We start from the raw sequence: 13767 nt of genomic DNA, 5'->3' as shown, positions 1-13767 counted from the left end.
CATGATCTCTCAAGAATAATTTGATTCTGTGATGATCTTGGAGGACGGGAAGACTGCAAATGTCTCTCCACTCTAAGAAGGGAGGAAGGCAAAAGAAAGGAAATTATAGGCCAGTTAACCTAATTTCAGTGGTTGGGAAAGTGTTGGAGCCTATTATTAAGGAGGAGCTTTCAGGGTACTTGGAGACCAATGAAAAAATAAGTCAAAGTCAGCATGGTTTCTGTGAAGGGAAATCTTGTCTGACAAATCTGTTAGAGTTCTTCAAGGAAGAAACAAGCAGGGTGGATAAAGGAGAGGCAGTAGATGTCATTTACTTCGATTTTCAGAAGGCATTTGATAAGGTGTCACACATGAGGCTGCTTAACAAGATAAAATCCTATGACATGACATAGGAACTGGCATGATTGACAGGTAGGAGGCAGCAAGAAGGGCTTAGACAGATTAGGAGAATGGGCAAAGAAATGGAAGATGGAATACATGCCGGGAAGTGCATGGTCATGTACCTCTGTAGAAAAAATGAAAGGAGTGACTATTTTCTAAATGAGAGAAAATACAAAAAATGAGGCGTAAAGGGACTTAGGAGTCCTTGTGCATGATTCCCTAAAGGATAATTTGCTAGTTGAGTCTATGGTAAGGAAGGCTAATGCAATGTTAGCAGTAATTTCAAGAAGACTAGAATATATAAACAAGGATGTAATGTTGAGACTTTATAAAGCACTGGTGAGGCCTCAGCTGGAGTACTGTAAGCAGTTATCTGAGAAAGGATACATTGGAACGGAGAGGGTTCTTGGGAGGTTCATAAATGTGATTCCAGGATTGAATGTCATATCATATGAAGAGTGTTTGATGGCTCAGGCCTGTATTCACTGGAATTCAGCAGAAAGAGGAGTGACCTGATTGAAATCTATCGAATGGTGAAAGGCCTTGATAGAGTGGATGTACAGAGGATGTTTCCTGTGGTGGGAGAATCTAAGACCAGAGGACAGCCTCAGAATAAGGGACGTCCACTTAGAATGGAGATGAGGAGGAAACACTTTAGTTAGAGATTGGTGAATCTGTGGAAGTCTTTGCCACAGGCAGCTGTGGAGGCCAAGTCTTCATGTATATTTAAGGCAGAGTTTGATAGATTCTTGATTGGTCAGGGATACGGGGAGAAGGCAGGAGATGGAGGCTGAGAGGAAAATTGGATCAACCATGAAGAAATGTCAGAGCGGACTCTCTGGTCCAAAGGGCCTAATTCCACTCCTATATCTTCTTTTGTAATTTATTTTTTATTGAATCAAAGAGAACAGGAAAATTTTTAATTGGGGAAAGGCAAATGATGAGGCTATAAGGCTAGAACTTGCGGGTGTGAATTGGGATGATGTTTTTGTAGGGAAATGTACTATGGACATGTGGTCGATGTTTAGAGATCTCTTGCGGGATGTAAGGGATAAATTTGTCCCGGTGAGGAAGATAAAGAATGGTAGGGTGAAGGAACCATGGGTGACAAGTGAGGTGGAAAATCTAGTCAGGTGGAAGAAGGCAGCATACATGAGGTTTAGGAAGCAAGGATCAGATGGGTCTATTGAGGAATATAGGGAAGCAAGAAAGGAGCTTAAGAAGGGGCTGAGAAGAGCAAGAAGGGGGCATGAGAAGGCCTTGGCGAGTAGGGTAAAGGAAAACCCCAAGGCATTCTTCAATTATGTGAAGAAAAAAAGGATGACAGGAGTGAAGGTAGGACCGATTAGAGATAAAGGTGCCTGGAGGCTGTGGAAGTGAGCGAGGTTCTCAATGAATACTTCTCTTCGGTATTCACCAATGAGCGGGAACTTGATGATGGTGAGGACAATATGAGTGAGGTTGATGTTCTGGAGCATGTTGATATTAAGGGAGAGGAGGTGTTGGAGTTGTTAAGATACATCAGGACAGATAAGTCCCCGGGGCCTGACGGAATATTCCCCAGGCTGCTCCACGAGGCGAGAGAAGAGATTGCTGAGCCTCTGGCTAGGATCTTTATGTCCTCGTTGTCCACGGGAATGGTACCGGAGGATTGGAGGGAGGCGAATGTTGTTCCCTTGTTCAAAAAAGGTAGTAGGGATAGTCCGGGTAATTATAGACCAGTGAGCCTTACGTCTGTGGTGGGAAAGCTGTTGGAAAAGATTCTTAGAGATAGGATCTATAGGCATTTAGAGAATCATGGTCTGATCAGGGACAGTCAGCATGGCTTTGTGAAGGGCAGATCGTGTCTAACAAGCCTGATAGAGTTCTTTGAGGTGACCAGGCATATAGATGAGGGTAGTGCAGTGGATGTGATCTATATGGATTTTAGTAAGGCATTTGACAAGGTTCCACACGGTAGGCTTATTCAGAAAGTTAGAAGGCATGGGATCCAGGGAAGTTTGGCCAAGTGGATTCAGAATTGGCTTGCCTGCAGAAGGCAGAGGGTGTTGGTGGAGGGAGTACATTCAGATTGGAGGATTGTGACTAGTGGTGTCCCACAAGGATCTGTTCTGGGACCTCTACTTTTCGCGATTTTTATTAACGACCTGGACGTGGGGGTAGAAAGGTGGGTTGGCAAGTTTGCAGATGACACAAAGGTTGGTGGTGTTGTAGATAGTATAGAGGATTGTCAAAGATTGCAGAGAGACATTGACAGGATGCAGAAGTGGGCTGAGAAATGGCAGATGGAGTTCAACCCGGAGAAGTGTAAGGTGGTACACTTTGGAAGGACAAACTCCAAGGCAGAGTACAAAGTAAATGGCAGGATACTTGGTAGTGTAGAGGAGCAGAGGGATCTGGAGGTACATGTCCACAGATCCCTGAAAGTTGCCTCACAGGTGGATAGGGTAGTTAAGAAAGCTTATGGGGTGTTAGCTTTCATAAGTCGAGGGATAGAGTTTAAGAGTCGCGATGTAATGATGCAGCTCTATAAAACTCTGGTTAGGCCACACTTGAAGTACTGTGTCCAGTTCTGGTCACCTCACTATAGGAAGGATGTGGAAGCATTGGAAAGGGTACAGAGGAGATTTACCAGGATGCTGCCTGGTTTAGAAAGTATGCATTATGATCAGAGATTAAGGGAGCTAGGGCTTTACTCTTTGGAGAGAAGGAGGATGAGAGGAGACAAATATTAAGAGGAATAGATAGAGTGGTTAGCCAGCGCCTCTTCCCCAGGGCACCACTGCTCAATACAAGAGGACATGGCTTTAAGGTAAGGGGTGGGAAGTTCAAGGGGGATATTAGAGGAAGGTTTTTTTACTCAGAGAGTGGTTGGTGTGTGGAATGCACTGCCTGAGTCAGTGGTGGAGGCAGATGCACTAGTGAAGTTTAAGAACCTACTCGACAGGTATATGGAGGAATCTAAGATGGGGGCTTATATGGTAGGCAGGATTTGAGGGTCGGCACAACATTGTGGGCCGAAGGGCCTGTACTGTGCTGTACTATTATATGTTCTATGAATTTCATCATCAAACAAACTGTATTTCAGACACTGTACATATACATCATATAATCATATTTGTCACAAATCTCCACATAATACTTATCTGAGGTGTACACTTATAGAAAGGAGAGGAAAGAAAGAACAATCAAAAGAAGAAAACTATGTACAGAGTAGGGAGTGATTTTTTTTTTACAACATATTCATTGATTTGTGAGAATAAAATCAGACCTATGAGGTGTTATGTAGTTAAACCATTTTTCCCAGTATGAATCAAATTGTTCCAACTTATGATTAACAGATGCTGTTATCTTCTCCATTTAGTACATGTCCATTGTAATTTCCATCCATACATTTAAAGTTGGGCTCTCCTGTGATAACCATTTCCTGGTAAGAGTCTTTTTATCAGCCACCAGCAGTACACTCATTAAATATTTATCTCTGTTCAACCATTCTTGAGGCATAAACCCAAAATATATGGTCTTACTCTCTAAGGGTATTTCACATTTAAAGATGTCTTGTAGGACATTATGTATCCCACTCCAATAGCCTTTGATAACGGGGCATTTCCAGAAAATATGATCAGGGTTTGCATTTTGATTTCCACAATTTCTCCAGCAAACAGGGGGGTTACTATCATAACAGGATTTCTGAGAGGGTGTAATAAAATATCTTATCAAGTTTTTCCACCAGAACTCCCTCCATTTCTGTGAACTGGTACACTTCCATTGATACCTCCATATTATTGTCCAGTCTTCCTCAGATATTATTATCCCTCCTTCCTTCTCCCATTTGTTTTAACGTATGAAGTTGAATGTGTTTTAAGTTCTGACAAACCCTTATACATGCTTGAAATGATTCTACTACTGTTTGAAATTATGCTTTTCTGAATAACTCTATCAGACATGTACTTGCCTTGGTTACATTTTTAACCGTCCTATTAACATACTGTCGCATCTGTAAATGCCGGTAAAAGTCTTGTTTTTCTAATAAGTGTTTCACTTCGAGCATTTCAAAACTGAACAGTGTTCCTTCTTTCATTATATTGCAAATAGCTGTTATTCCTTTAGCTGTCCAGTCCTCAAATCTAGCATCCAGTTTATTTGGCGTAAAATCCGAGTCATATGCACACCATTTAAGAATTGCAATGTCTCTCTCTAGTTTATATTCTTTTATAATAGTTTTCCATAATTTAACAGCCCCTTTCACCCATATTATTTATGTAACTTTGTAGGTTGTTATCAGCCAAAATTGCCCCATGGGGATGGAAAGTATCCTCTCCTCAATGTTTTTCCATTGAGTGTCATATGATGGGATGCACCAGCATATCACAGCTCTCAACTGTGCTGCAAAATAATAATCTCCAAGAGAAGGTAGGCCCCATCCCCCCTTTTCCTTGGCTAATTGCAAAGTTTTGAGATGAACCCTCAGCCTTTAACCTTGCCATATATATCTTGATAGCATCTTGTTCCATTCATTGAATTGATTTTGGTTAATCTCTACTGGTAGGGTGTGAAAGAGATATAGTAGTCTGGGCAGTATATTCATTTTTATAGATTCAATCCTTGAACTGACACCAAGAAAAGGAATTAGGTTCCATTTTGTTATATCTTCCTTAATTTTTTTATATATAGGCTGATTATTGCATTCTCATAACTTGCCAAATCTTTTGGCATAGTGATGTCCAAATATTTGACGGACTCTGTTTGCCATGCCCAAGGATATCTACTTTCAATTTCTCTTGGTGGGCTATAGTTATAGGAAAGTAGTTGGGTTTTATCTATGTTGATCTTGTACTCTGGTAATTGGGCATATTGTTCAAAGGATTGCATTAATTTAGGTAAAGAGTATGTTGGTTGCCCTAGATAGATCAAAATGTTATCTGCATAACAGGCCAATTTATGCTCTGTCCCTTTAATAGTAATTCCCCTGATATCTTCATTTTGTCTGATGTATTGAGCTAATGGTTCCAGATATAATACGAAGAGTAGCAGTGACCATGTACAACCCTGTCTCGTGCCCCTTTCTAGGGTAAGACTATTAAATAAATATCCATTGATTTTAATCCTGGCAATATGATTGTCATATAGTGCCTGTATAATTTTAATAATTGTGTCATGGAGACCAAATCTATGTAAAAGTCTGTAAAGAAAATTCCAATTAACCGAATCAATTGCCTTTTCAGCGTCCACGCTTATCACTATTGCTTCAAATTAATTTTTTTATATGATCCATAACGTGAAGTGTCCTTCGTATATTGTCTTGTGTTTGGCGTTGTTGTATAAAACATGTCTGATCATTATGTATCAGTGTGGGTAGAAACTCTTCTAATAGTTTGGCCATGATGGAGGTAAATATTCTATAATCCACATTAAGAACAGATATTGGTCGAATTGACCCACATTCCATTTTATCCTTGCCTTCTTTCGGTATAGCTGAGATTATCGCCTCCTTCCAGCTGGGGGGCATTTGTGCCTTTCTTAGGGCCTAGTTCAGTGTGGGGAGCAAAACAGAAATTAACTCATTTCTAAACTCTTTATACCACTCTGCCGTATATCCATCTGATCCTGGTGACTTGCTTAATTTAAGCCTACTAATTGTAGTTTTTAGTTCAGCTTCAGTTATGTCAGCAGTCATTGTTCTATTTTGTTCTTTGCTTGAAGTGGGTAACTCTAAAGAATTCAGGAAGGTGTCAATTTAGGCTATGCTTCCCCCTGGAACTTTGGAATATAGAGTTTTGTAAAACTTTTCAAAAGCTTCTTGAATTTCACTTAGCTTTTTTTTATCACTTTTGCTCTTGGGTCCCTAATTCTATGAATTGTATTTTCTGCTACCTTTTTTTTTCAGTTTCCACACCAGTATTTTCATAGACTTAGATCCACTTTCATAGTGTCTCTGTTTCGGAAACATTAAATTTTTTCTAATTTCTTGTGTAGCCAAACTATTAATTTCATTCCTAATTTTTAAAATTTCCTCTAGTGTATCCTGTGCCAAACTCAATTTGTGTTTTTTTCTAGTTCCTTCAGCTTATTTTGTAATTCCTCTAATGTTTTATTCCTTATTTTTTTCTTATATGAAGATATCGCTATAATTTTCCTTCTTAAGACAGCCTTCAGAGTATCCCATAGAATAGGAGGTGAAACCTCTCCATTATCATTGAATTCTAAGTAAAGACCAATTTCCTTTTTAATTAGTTCCTTAAAATAGGGATCATTGAGTAGACTTGAATTTAGTTTCCAAATAGTATTCTTTGGTTGTAGATCAAAATCAACAGATAAATATATAGGTGCATGGTCACTTACATCTATTGTCCTAATTCCACAGGTGTTTATTTTGTCTCTATCTTTTCCAGATGTTATGAAATAATCTATTCTTGTATATAAGGAATTGGGGGGGGGGGCAGAATAATGAGTGTAATCCCTTCTGTCAGGGAAAAGGTCCCTCCATATATCAATTAGACCAAAATCCTCAAAAAGAGTGTTAACTTTCTTATGTAAGGACTTTGTTTCATAAGCTTTTCTATTGGAAGAGTCTAACTTTGGTTGTAATTGTAAATTTAAATCTTCCCCACATATCAAGAGACCTTCTGTTTCCGTTACCATAATATTAATAATTTTCTGGAAGAAACTAATATCACTTCTTGGGGGTGCGTATATATTCAATAAAATAACTGGATTTCCGTCTATACTCTCCCTTACCAGAATATATCTGCCCTCCTTATCTCCCATTTCCAATACTTTTTCAAAATTTAGCTTGCTTGAGATGAGAATAGCAACCCCTCTTCTATGTCCTGATTTATATGAGAAAAATAAATTAGTGAAGCCCATTCTCTTTAATTTTCCATGCTCATTATCACTTAAGTGAGTTTCCTATAAATATACTACATGAGCTTGTTCTTTTCTTCATTTTTGATAGAATTTTACTGCCCTTGACTGGATTCAACAGCCCATTGACATTAAAAGAAATGAATTTTACTTTGTCCTTAGCCATGTGTATTTATCTGTTAGTATATCATTGAAATTTGCAGAATATAATTTAATTGATCTACTCCCTGAACAAATAAGAACCAAGAAACGTGAACAATAAAAAAGGTAACAAAGGTGTGATTCCAAGGCTGGGGTCTCTAGATGACCCTGGGTTGAGCTAGAAGAAATGTCTAGGCGTGAGGGATAGCCCCTCCAACCAGTGAGTTGAGGGTACCCCGCTGCAGTACCTATAAAAGTAAGTTAAAAAAATCTAAGTCCATTACATAGAAATGATTTCCCTGTGTATTCCTCCCATGTATATATTCTCATTTAGGTGGGGGAAAAAGGAATGAATGAATGAACTTTTAAAAATTGAGTAACATAAAATCCACATTATAATACGTATTTATCGAGATAGGTATATCACCGTCTATTTTTGCTTCCGTTTAGTTTATCAGCACTTTTAAAGTTAGCCAAACCTTGCGGCTCTTCTGGAGGAGGTGAGAGCTGTCCTCTGAGAACTCACAGTCTCTTCCTAATATCCTTCTCTCGTCCTGCTCTGGTCCCCTGCTTTCTAGGTTATCTTACTATTTCCGAAGCAGATCGGGATAACTGCTCAGCCAGACTTTCCCTTGGTTTGACCACGCTAATGGAGAGTCCTCTGTTGTTCATGTCTGTAGTCGCCTCTTCCACCGTCTGGTACAGTCGCATCCCCTCTTGGTAAAATACCTGCAGTTTAGCAGGGTACAGGGTATGGAATTTAATCTTTTCTTGCTTTAATATTCATTTTGCTTCTGAATATTCCTTCCGTTTCTGTAGGACCGCTGGGGGGTAATCATGATCGAAGAATATTAACTTCCCGTTCCAAAAAACCCTCTTCTTACTCCAGGCCCTTCGTAGAATCTCCGCCTTGCTCTTGAATCAAAGGAATTTAAGTACTATTGAGCGGGGTTTACTTTCTCTGTCTCCGGAAAGCCTTGGGATGAGCAAACGATGCGTCCTCTCAATTTCAATCTCCATAGTCTGGGGAATCTCCAGCGCTTCCTGCAGCAGCTTTTCTACAAACTTCATCATCGATAATCCCTCCGCTCCTTTGGGAACATTACAAATCCTGATATTTTTCCGTCGCAATCTTCCCTCCTGGTCAAGCAATTTACTTTCCTGTTGATTTAATATTTTTATCATCTTACTTAGTATCTGTTTCACGTTTTGCACACGATCTTCCACCTTCTCAATTCGAGTCTCTGCCACCGCTATTTTCTGATTGACATTGGCGAGCTCTGACTTTATATCATTGAGTTGCTGTTTTATATCTTTTTGGACTTCCCTTATCTCTTCCAGAAACTTTATCATATTTGCCGCTTCACCTGAACGAGGCCCCGCGTCAGCCTCACCGCCACGCGCATGTGTCGGAGAGCCGCGTGCTGCACCTCTCTCTTCCATAGGCTCCACGGTGATGCTTTTTTTTATCTCCATTCTTTTTCCCCATTCTTGCCCCCCTTATCAATTCAGATATTTTCGAAAGATCTTATATTTGATAGATTAATGGAGCAAACTATGCGTTTTTCCGGAGGAGCTGTTGATTTAAGCTGCCATTCTGAACGATGATGTCACCAGAACCCTCCGCTCCTATATCTTATGGTGTTATGGTTATGACACCAAGACCTACGAGCTCAGATAGGCAACTTGATTGGCTTGGACATTGTACCAGGAGGCACAATTCTATGTATAACTCATAGCTTACTAATACTGTGGAGGGAGAGCAAGCCTAGACACAGTGTTGACTTGTTAAGGACATAACAGGCAACCACAGTTTGAACCATCTGCACTCACAGAGAAAGTGAAATTGAGTAATATTATGTATGGATGATGTACTCAGAAACCAACAATTGTAATACAGACAAAAATACGGACTACCCCAGCATTTCCCTTGGTGTGTTGGTTGTTAATGCAAACAATGCATTAATAACCAATGAAAAGTAGTAGATAATGCCTAGTCCATCACAGGTAAGCTTTCTCCATCATTGAGCACATCTACCATGAGCTCTGTCTCAGAAAAGCACCATCCATTATCAAGGACCCCCACCATCCAGGCCATACCTGGATCATATTTAGAGTATGCACACCTCTACCACCATACCAGGCAGCTCATTCCAGGTATCCACGACTCTGAGTGAAAAAAAACTCGGTCACAACATCTTGCGTTGAACGTACCTCCTCTCATCTTTAAAGCATGTCTTCTGGTATCAGACATGTCAGCATTGATACCCTGTCCACACTCTCTGTGCCTCTCATAATTTTGTAAACCTCCAGCAGATCTGAGCTCCCTCCATGACACTACAGAGAAGACAACCTAAGTTTATCCAGCCTCTCGTGATAGCACATGCCCTCTAAACCAGGGAGTATCCTGGTAAAGCTCTTCTGCACCCTCATCCTTCCTATAATGGGGCGACGGGAACTGTATGCAATACCTCAGATGTGTTCTAACCAGAATTTTATAAAGAAATCAAACCACACCATCACCCCATCCATGATTTTCCCCTTACTATCCCTGGCCCATCATCATCAAAAGGGCCATCGATGTCACAAAGAATCCACTCACCTTGCTCATGAACTGTTTATCCCACTCCAATCAGGGAGGAGGCTACGTACTGTAGCATCCCTGTCACGACTACCAGCCTCAAAATCAGTTACCTTCCCCAAGCAGTAAGACTGATCAACACCTCTACCCACTAACCCACCCCTCCACACTCCCAACCATCACAACGTTATCATTTCCCGTCAGTCATCTATGGTCTGTGCCCAACTTTTGTGACATACTATCAATCCATGTATATAAGCAATCTTATGTATTTATCCTGTTTTTAATTACTGTGTTGTTTATCTTGTTGTGTTTTTTTGTTTTGCATCGGATCCAGAGTAATGATTATTTTGTTCTCCTTTACTGTACTGGAAATGACATTAAACTATCTTGAACCTCTCTGCCAATCTTCCAACTAACATACCTCAGCCTGCAAACCCCTCAACATCTACTCAATCCAAGACCAGACCTGTCCTGAGTCCTAACCAACCCCACCCCCTCCAGCTGCAGACCACCCATCTCTTAAAGCCAGCTCTCCGGCGCTGTCTGCCCCCTTTAGACCGAGGAGCAGAGTGGAATTGAGAGGGGAAAAAAAATCAGTATGATAGAATGAAGTCGATGTGCTCATTTGGCACATCGACTTCATTCTATCATACTGATTTTTTTTCCCCTCTCAATTCCACTCTGCTGCCTTGGCCCGGTAGCCTCTGACACCCTGACTATCAACCTTCGCTGTAACTATTACACACAAAGTACTGGAGAAACTCAGCAGGTCAGGAAGAATCTATGGATGGGAAGAAACGTCTGGGGCCGACACCCTTCATCACAGATGCTGAGCTCCCCCAGCATATTATGTGTATCACTCTAGATTTCCAGTATCGGCAGCACTCCTGTGGCTCCGCTTTAAATATCTCCCTTACCTTGCCCACCTCAGTACTGCCCAGGGTGATTACCTTCACCCGCAGCGGCTTCTTGCCCTGCCTGTGGACGGAGGTTTCCATGGCAACGGGCCGCCGCCCCCCTCAGCAACTGCACTGCGATTCGGCGGCCGAGGTTGCCGCGGCGGCAGGCCCCGCTGATGACACACGGTGCTGGCGTCACTCCTCTCCCCCTCGGCTGCTCACAGAGTCAGCGGCGGAAAAGGCAGCCAGGCAGCCAGCCAGCCCACGCCGCCATTCTCCCCGGAGCCAGGCTCCCGCTGGAGCGCCGCACTACCACACGGCGCATGCTCGGCGTCACCCCAGCCTCTCGCGAGATCCTGCCGAGAGTGGCGACCGTGCCCGCGCTGTCGTGTCCCTGGTCGATAGCCGGTTTCTCCGGTGCCTGAAGGCAGCAAGGTCTCAGGCACGAAACGTTAATCCCGTCTCCAGCTTCCCCTCTCTTCATTGCAGACCGTGCGCTGGAATTAGAAAACGACGCATGGCATGCGGGAGGGGGAGGCCGAACCGATCTGCAACAAGTGCAGATCCCATTTGTCAGGGCATCAATTTATTTAAAATATACAGATAAAAAACCGAAAATACTTGAAATCTTAAATAAGAAGGAATGCTAGAAACACAGAAAGAAGTGTTATCTGAGGAAAGTAAATGTGCCATGTCAAATGCTTTCGTCTATGCATTGAATTGAATTGACTTTATTTCTTACATCCTTCACAAACATGAGTAAAAATCTTTACGTTACGTCTCCATCTGAATGTGCAATCATAGTAATTTATAATAAATGGAACCGACTATGTAACACTCAAATCAGTTTGAGTTAATCCGTCTGATGGCTTGGTGGAAGAAGCTGTCCTGTTGGTCCTAGCTTTTATACTGCAGTACCGCTTCCCGGATGTTAGCAGCTGAAATATATTGTAATTAGGGCGACTCTGGTCCATAATGATTTTTTGAGCCCTTTTTTCACACCTGTCTTCGTGAATGTCCTGAGTCATAGGAAGTTCACAACCACAGATGCACTGGCAATTCAATTCACAAATTGACATGAATACAGCCAAATAAAGCATATTTATTCTGGGGCCAAGGTGCAAAAGTTGCCAGTCTATACACTCTGAAGATGCAGAGGGACCTGGGCATTTTACCACCTCCCCCTGCTCTCAGAGTCAACCTCATTGCCTGCAGTTTCCAGAAGACCAAACACTTAACCACGGTGAGAGTGACCAAGCTCCGCAAAGAGTGAAGTGGCGGAGCAGACTCAACGGCAGCAGCATATCCATTGGTCAGTGGCAGCCGGGGGCGGGGCCCGGTGCGGTTACGGACAGGGACAGCAGCATATCCATTGGTCAGTGACAGCCGGGGGCGGGGCCCGGTGCGGTTACGGACAGGGATAGCAGCATATCCATTGGTCAGTGACAGCCGGGGGCGGGGCCCTGTGCGGTTACGGACAGGGACAGCGGCATATCCATTGGTCAGTGACAGCCGGGGGCGGGGCCCGGTGCGGTTACGGACAGGGATAGCAGCATATCCATTGGTCAGTGACAGCCGGGGGCGGGGCCCTGTGCGGTTACGGACAGGGACAGCAGCATATCCATTGGTCAGTGACAGCCGGGGGCGGGGCCCGGTGCGGTTACGGACAGGGATAGCAGCATATCCATTGGTCAGTGACAGCCGGGGGCGGGGCCCTGTGCGGTTACGGACAGGGACAGCAGCATATCCATTGGTCAGTGACAGCCGGGGGCGGGGCCCTGTGCGGTTACGGACAGGGACAGCAGCATATCCATTGGTCTGTGACAGCCGGGGGCGGGGCTTTCCTGTGCCTCGTGGGTCGCGGCTCGGTCCTTGAGTGAAACTGTCACTCGAGAGCGGGCGAGAGCAGGCTGCGTGTTCAGGATCGGGGGCTGATATTGGTAGCACGATTTGAGGCTTTTGATGTTTCAGTATTCTGCAGGGCGGTGAATATTGGCAGCTTGGGTTGAAACATTGAGGATGAGGGTGGATATTGGGAGCTCGGGTTGAGGAGTTTGATGCTGTGATTGTCGTCGAGCTTGGCAATGTGGAGACGTTTCATCACCAGAAGAGGTGATATACTTAGTGCGCAATTGCGGGCGTTACTCTATGTTGATATAGCCTCCGCAATATCAAAATGTGCAAGGTGAACCCAGGCACGGCGTCGACTCAAGCCCAACCACAACCTTCCTTACTCTTTCATACACTTCCCGTGCGGTTCCCAGCTCCCGGTCTCGGCCCCAAATTCCCGGTCCCTGCCCCAAACTCCACGTCCGGTCCCAAATCTCACCATCCTATCCTTAAAATCCCCATCCATTCCCCAATCTCCTGACCCAAGCCTTCTCCCCATCCCATCCCCAATCTCACAACCTGTCCCCAAACATCTCGTCCTGTCCCCAAACCCTGGTCCGCCATGAAGCTCCTCATCCCATCCCCAAAATCCCCACCAAATCCCCAGTCTCTCAATCCCGGACCCAAACTGCCCATCCCGTCCCCATACTCTGTGTCTCGAACCCAAACTGTCTGTCCCGTCCCCATCAACACTCACAATACGCTGGAGGAACTCAGCAGGTCGGGCGGCATCCGTGGAAACGATGAGTCGACGTTTCCGGCCGGAACCCTTCGTCAGGACTGTAGGGGGAAGGGGCAGAGGCCCTATAAAGAAGGTGGGGGGAGGGTGGGAAGGAGATGGCTGGTAGGTTCCAGGTGAAAAACCAGTAAGAGGAAAGATAAAGGGGTGGGGGAAAGGAGGCAGGGAGGTGATAGGCAGGAAAGGTGAAGAAGGAATAGGGGAAAACACAATGAGTAGTAGAAGGAGGCAGAACCATGAGGGAGGTGATAGGCAGCTGGGGGAGGGGG

General features: G+C 43.6%; 2 protein-coding genes across 8 annotated transcripts in view; one reads left to right on the top strand and one right to left on the bottom strand.

The window, feature by feature from the left end:
- dnajc27 (DnaJ (Hsp40) homolog, subfamily C, member 27) overlaps positions 1-11193 on the bottom strand; it is a 60883-nt gene extending 49690 nt beyond the window's left edge. For 3 of the 4 annotated variants that reach the window (XR_010018868.1, XR_010018869.1, XM_063055379.1), the window contains exon 1: positions 10888-11193. Coding sequence is in view for 2 of the 4 variants with exons in the window: in XM_063055379.1 (XP_062911449.1) it covers positions 10888-10968 (81 nt within the window). In the remaining 2 variants the exon portion in view is untranslated. The remainder of the gene's footprint in view (positions 1-10887) is intronic. The other variant, XM_063055380.1, reaches the window with a different exon arrangement.
- Positions 11194-12800: 1607 nt separating this feature from the next.
- The window catches only part of LOC134350026 (protein EFR3 homolog B-like), a 299220-nt gene continuing 298253 nt past the window's right edge, over positions 12801-13767 (top strand). For all 4 annotated transcript variants that reach the window (XM_063054929.1, XM_063054928.1, XM_063054927.1 and 1 more), the window contains exon 1: positions 12801-12981. In XM_063054929.1, the coding sequence (XP_062910999.1) occupies positions 12954-12981 (28 nt within the window). In that variant the 5' untranslated portion in view covers positions 12801-12953. The remainder of the gene's footprint in view (positions 12982-13767) is intronic.

The sequence above is a fragment of the Mobula hypostoma genome, chromosome 8 (genome assembly GCF_963921235.1).
Source record: "Mobula hypostoma chromosome 8, sMobHyp1.1, whole genome shotgun sequence".
NCBI classification, from domain to species: Eukaryota; Metazoa; Chordata; class Chondrichthyes; order Myliobatiformes; family Myliobatidae; genus Mobula; species Mobula hypostoma.
The sequence above is the reverse complement of the archived record's forward strand: the minus strand, read 5'-3'. Positions and strand labels throughout refer to the sequence as shown.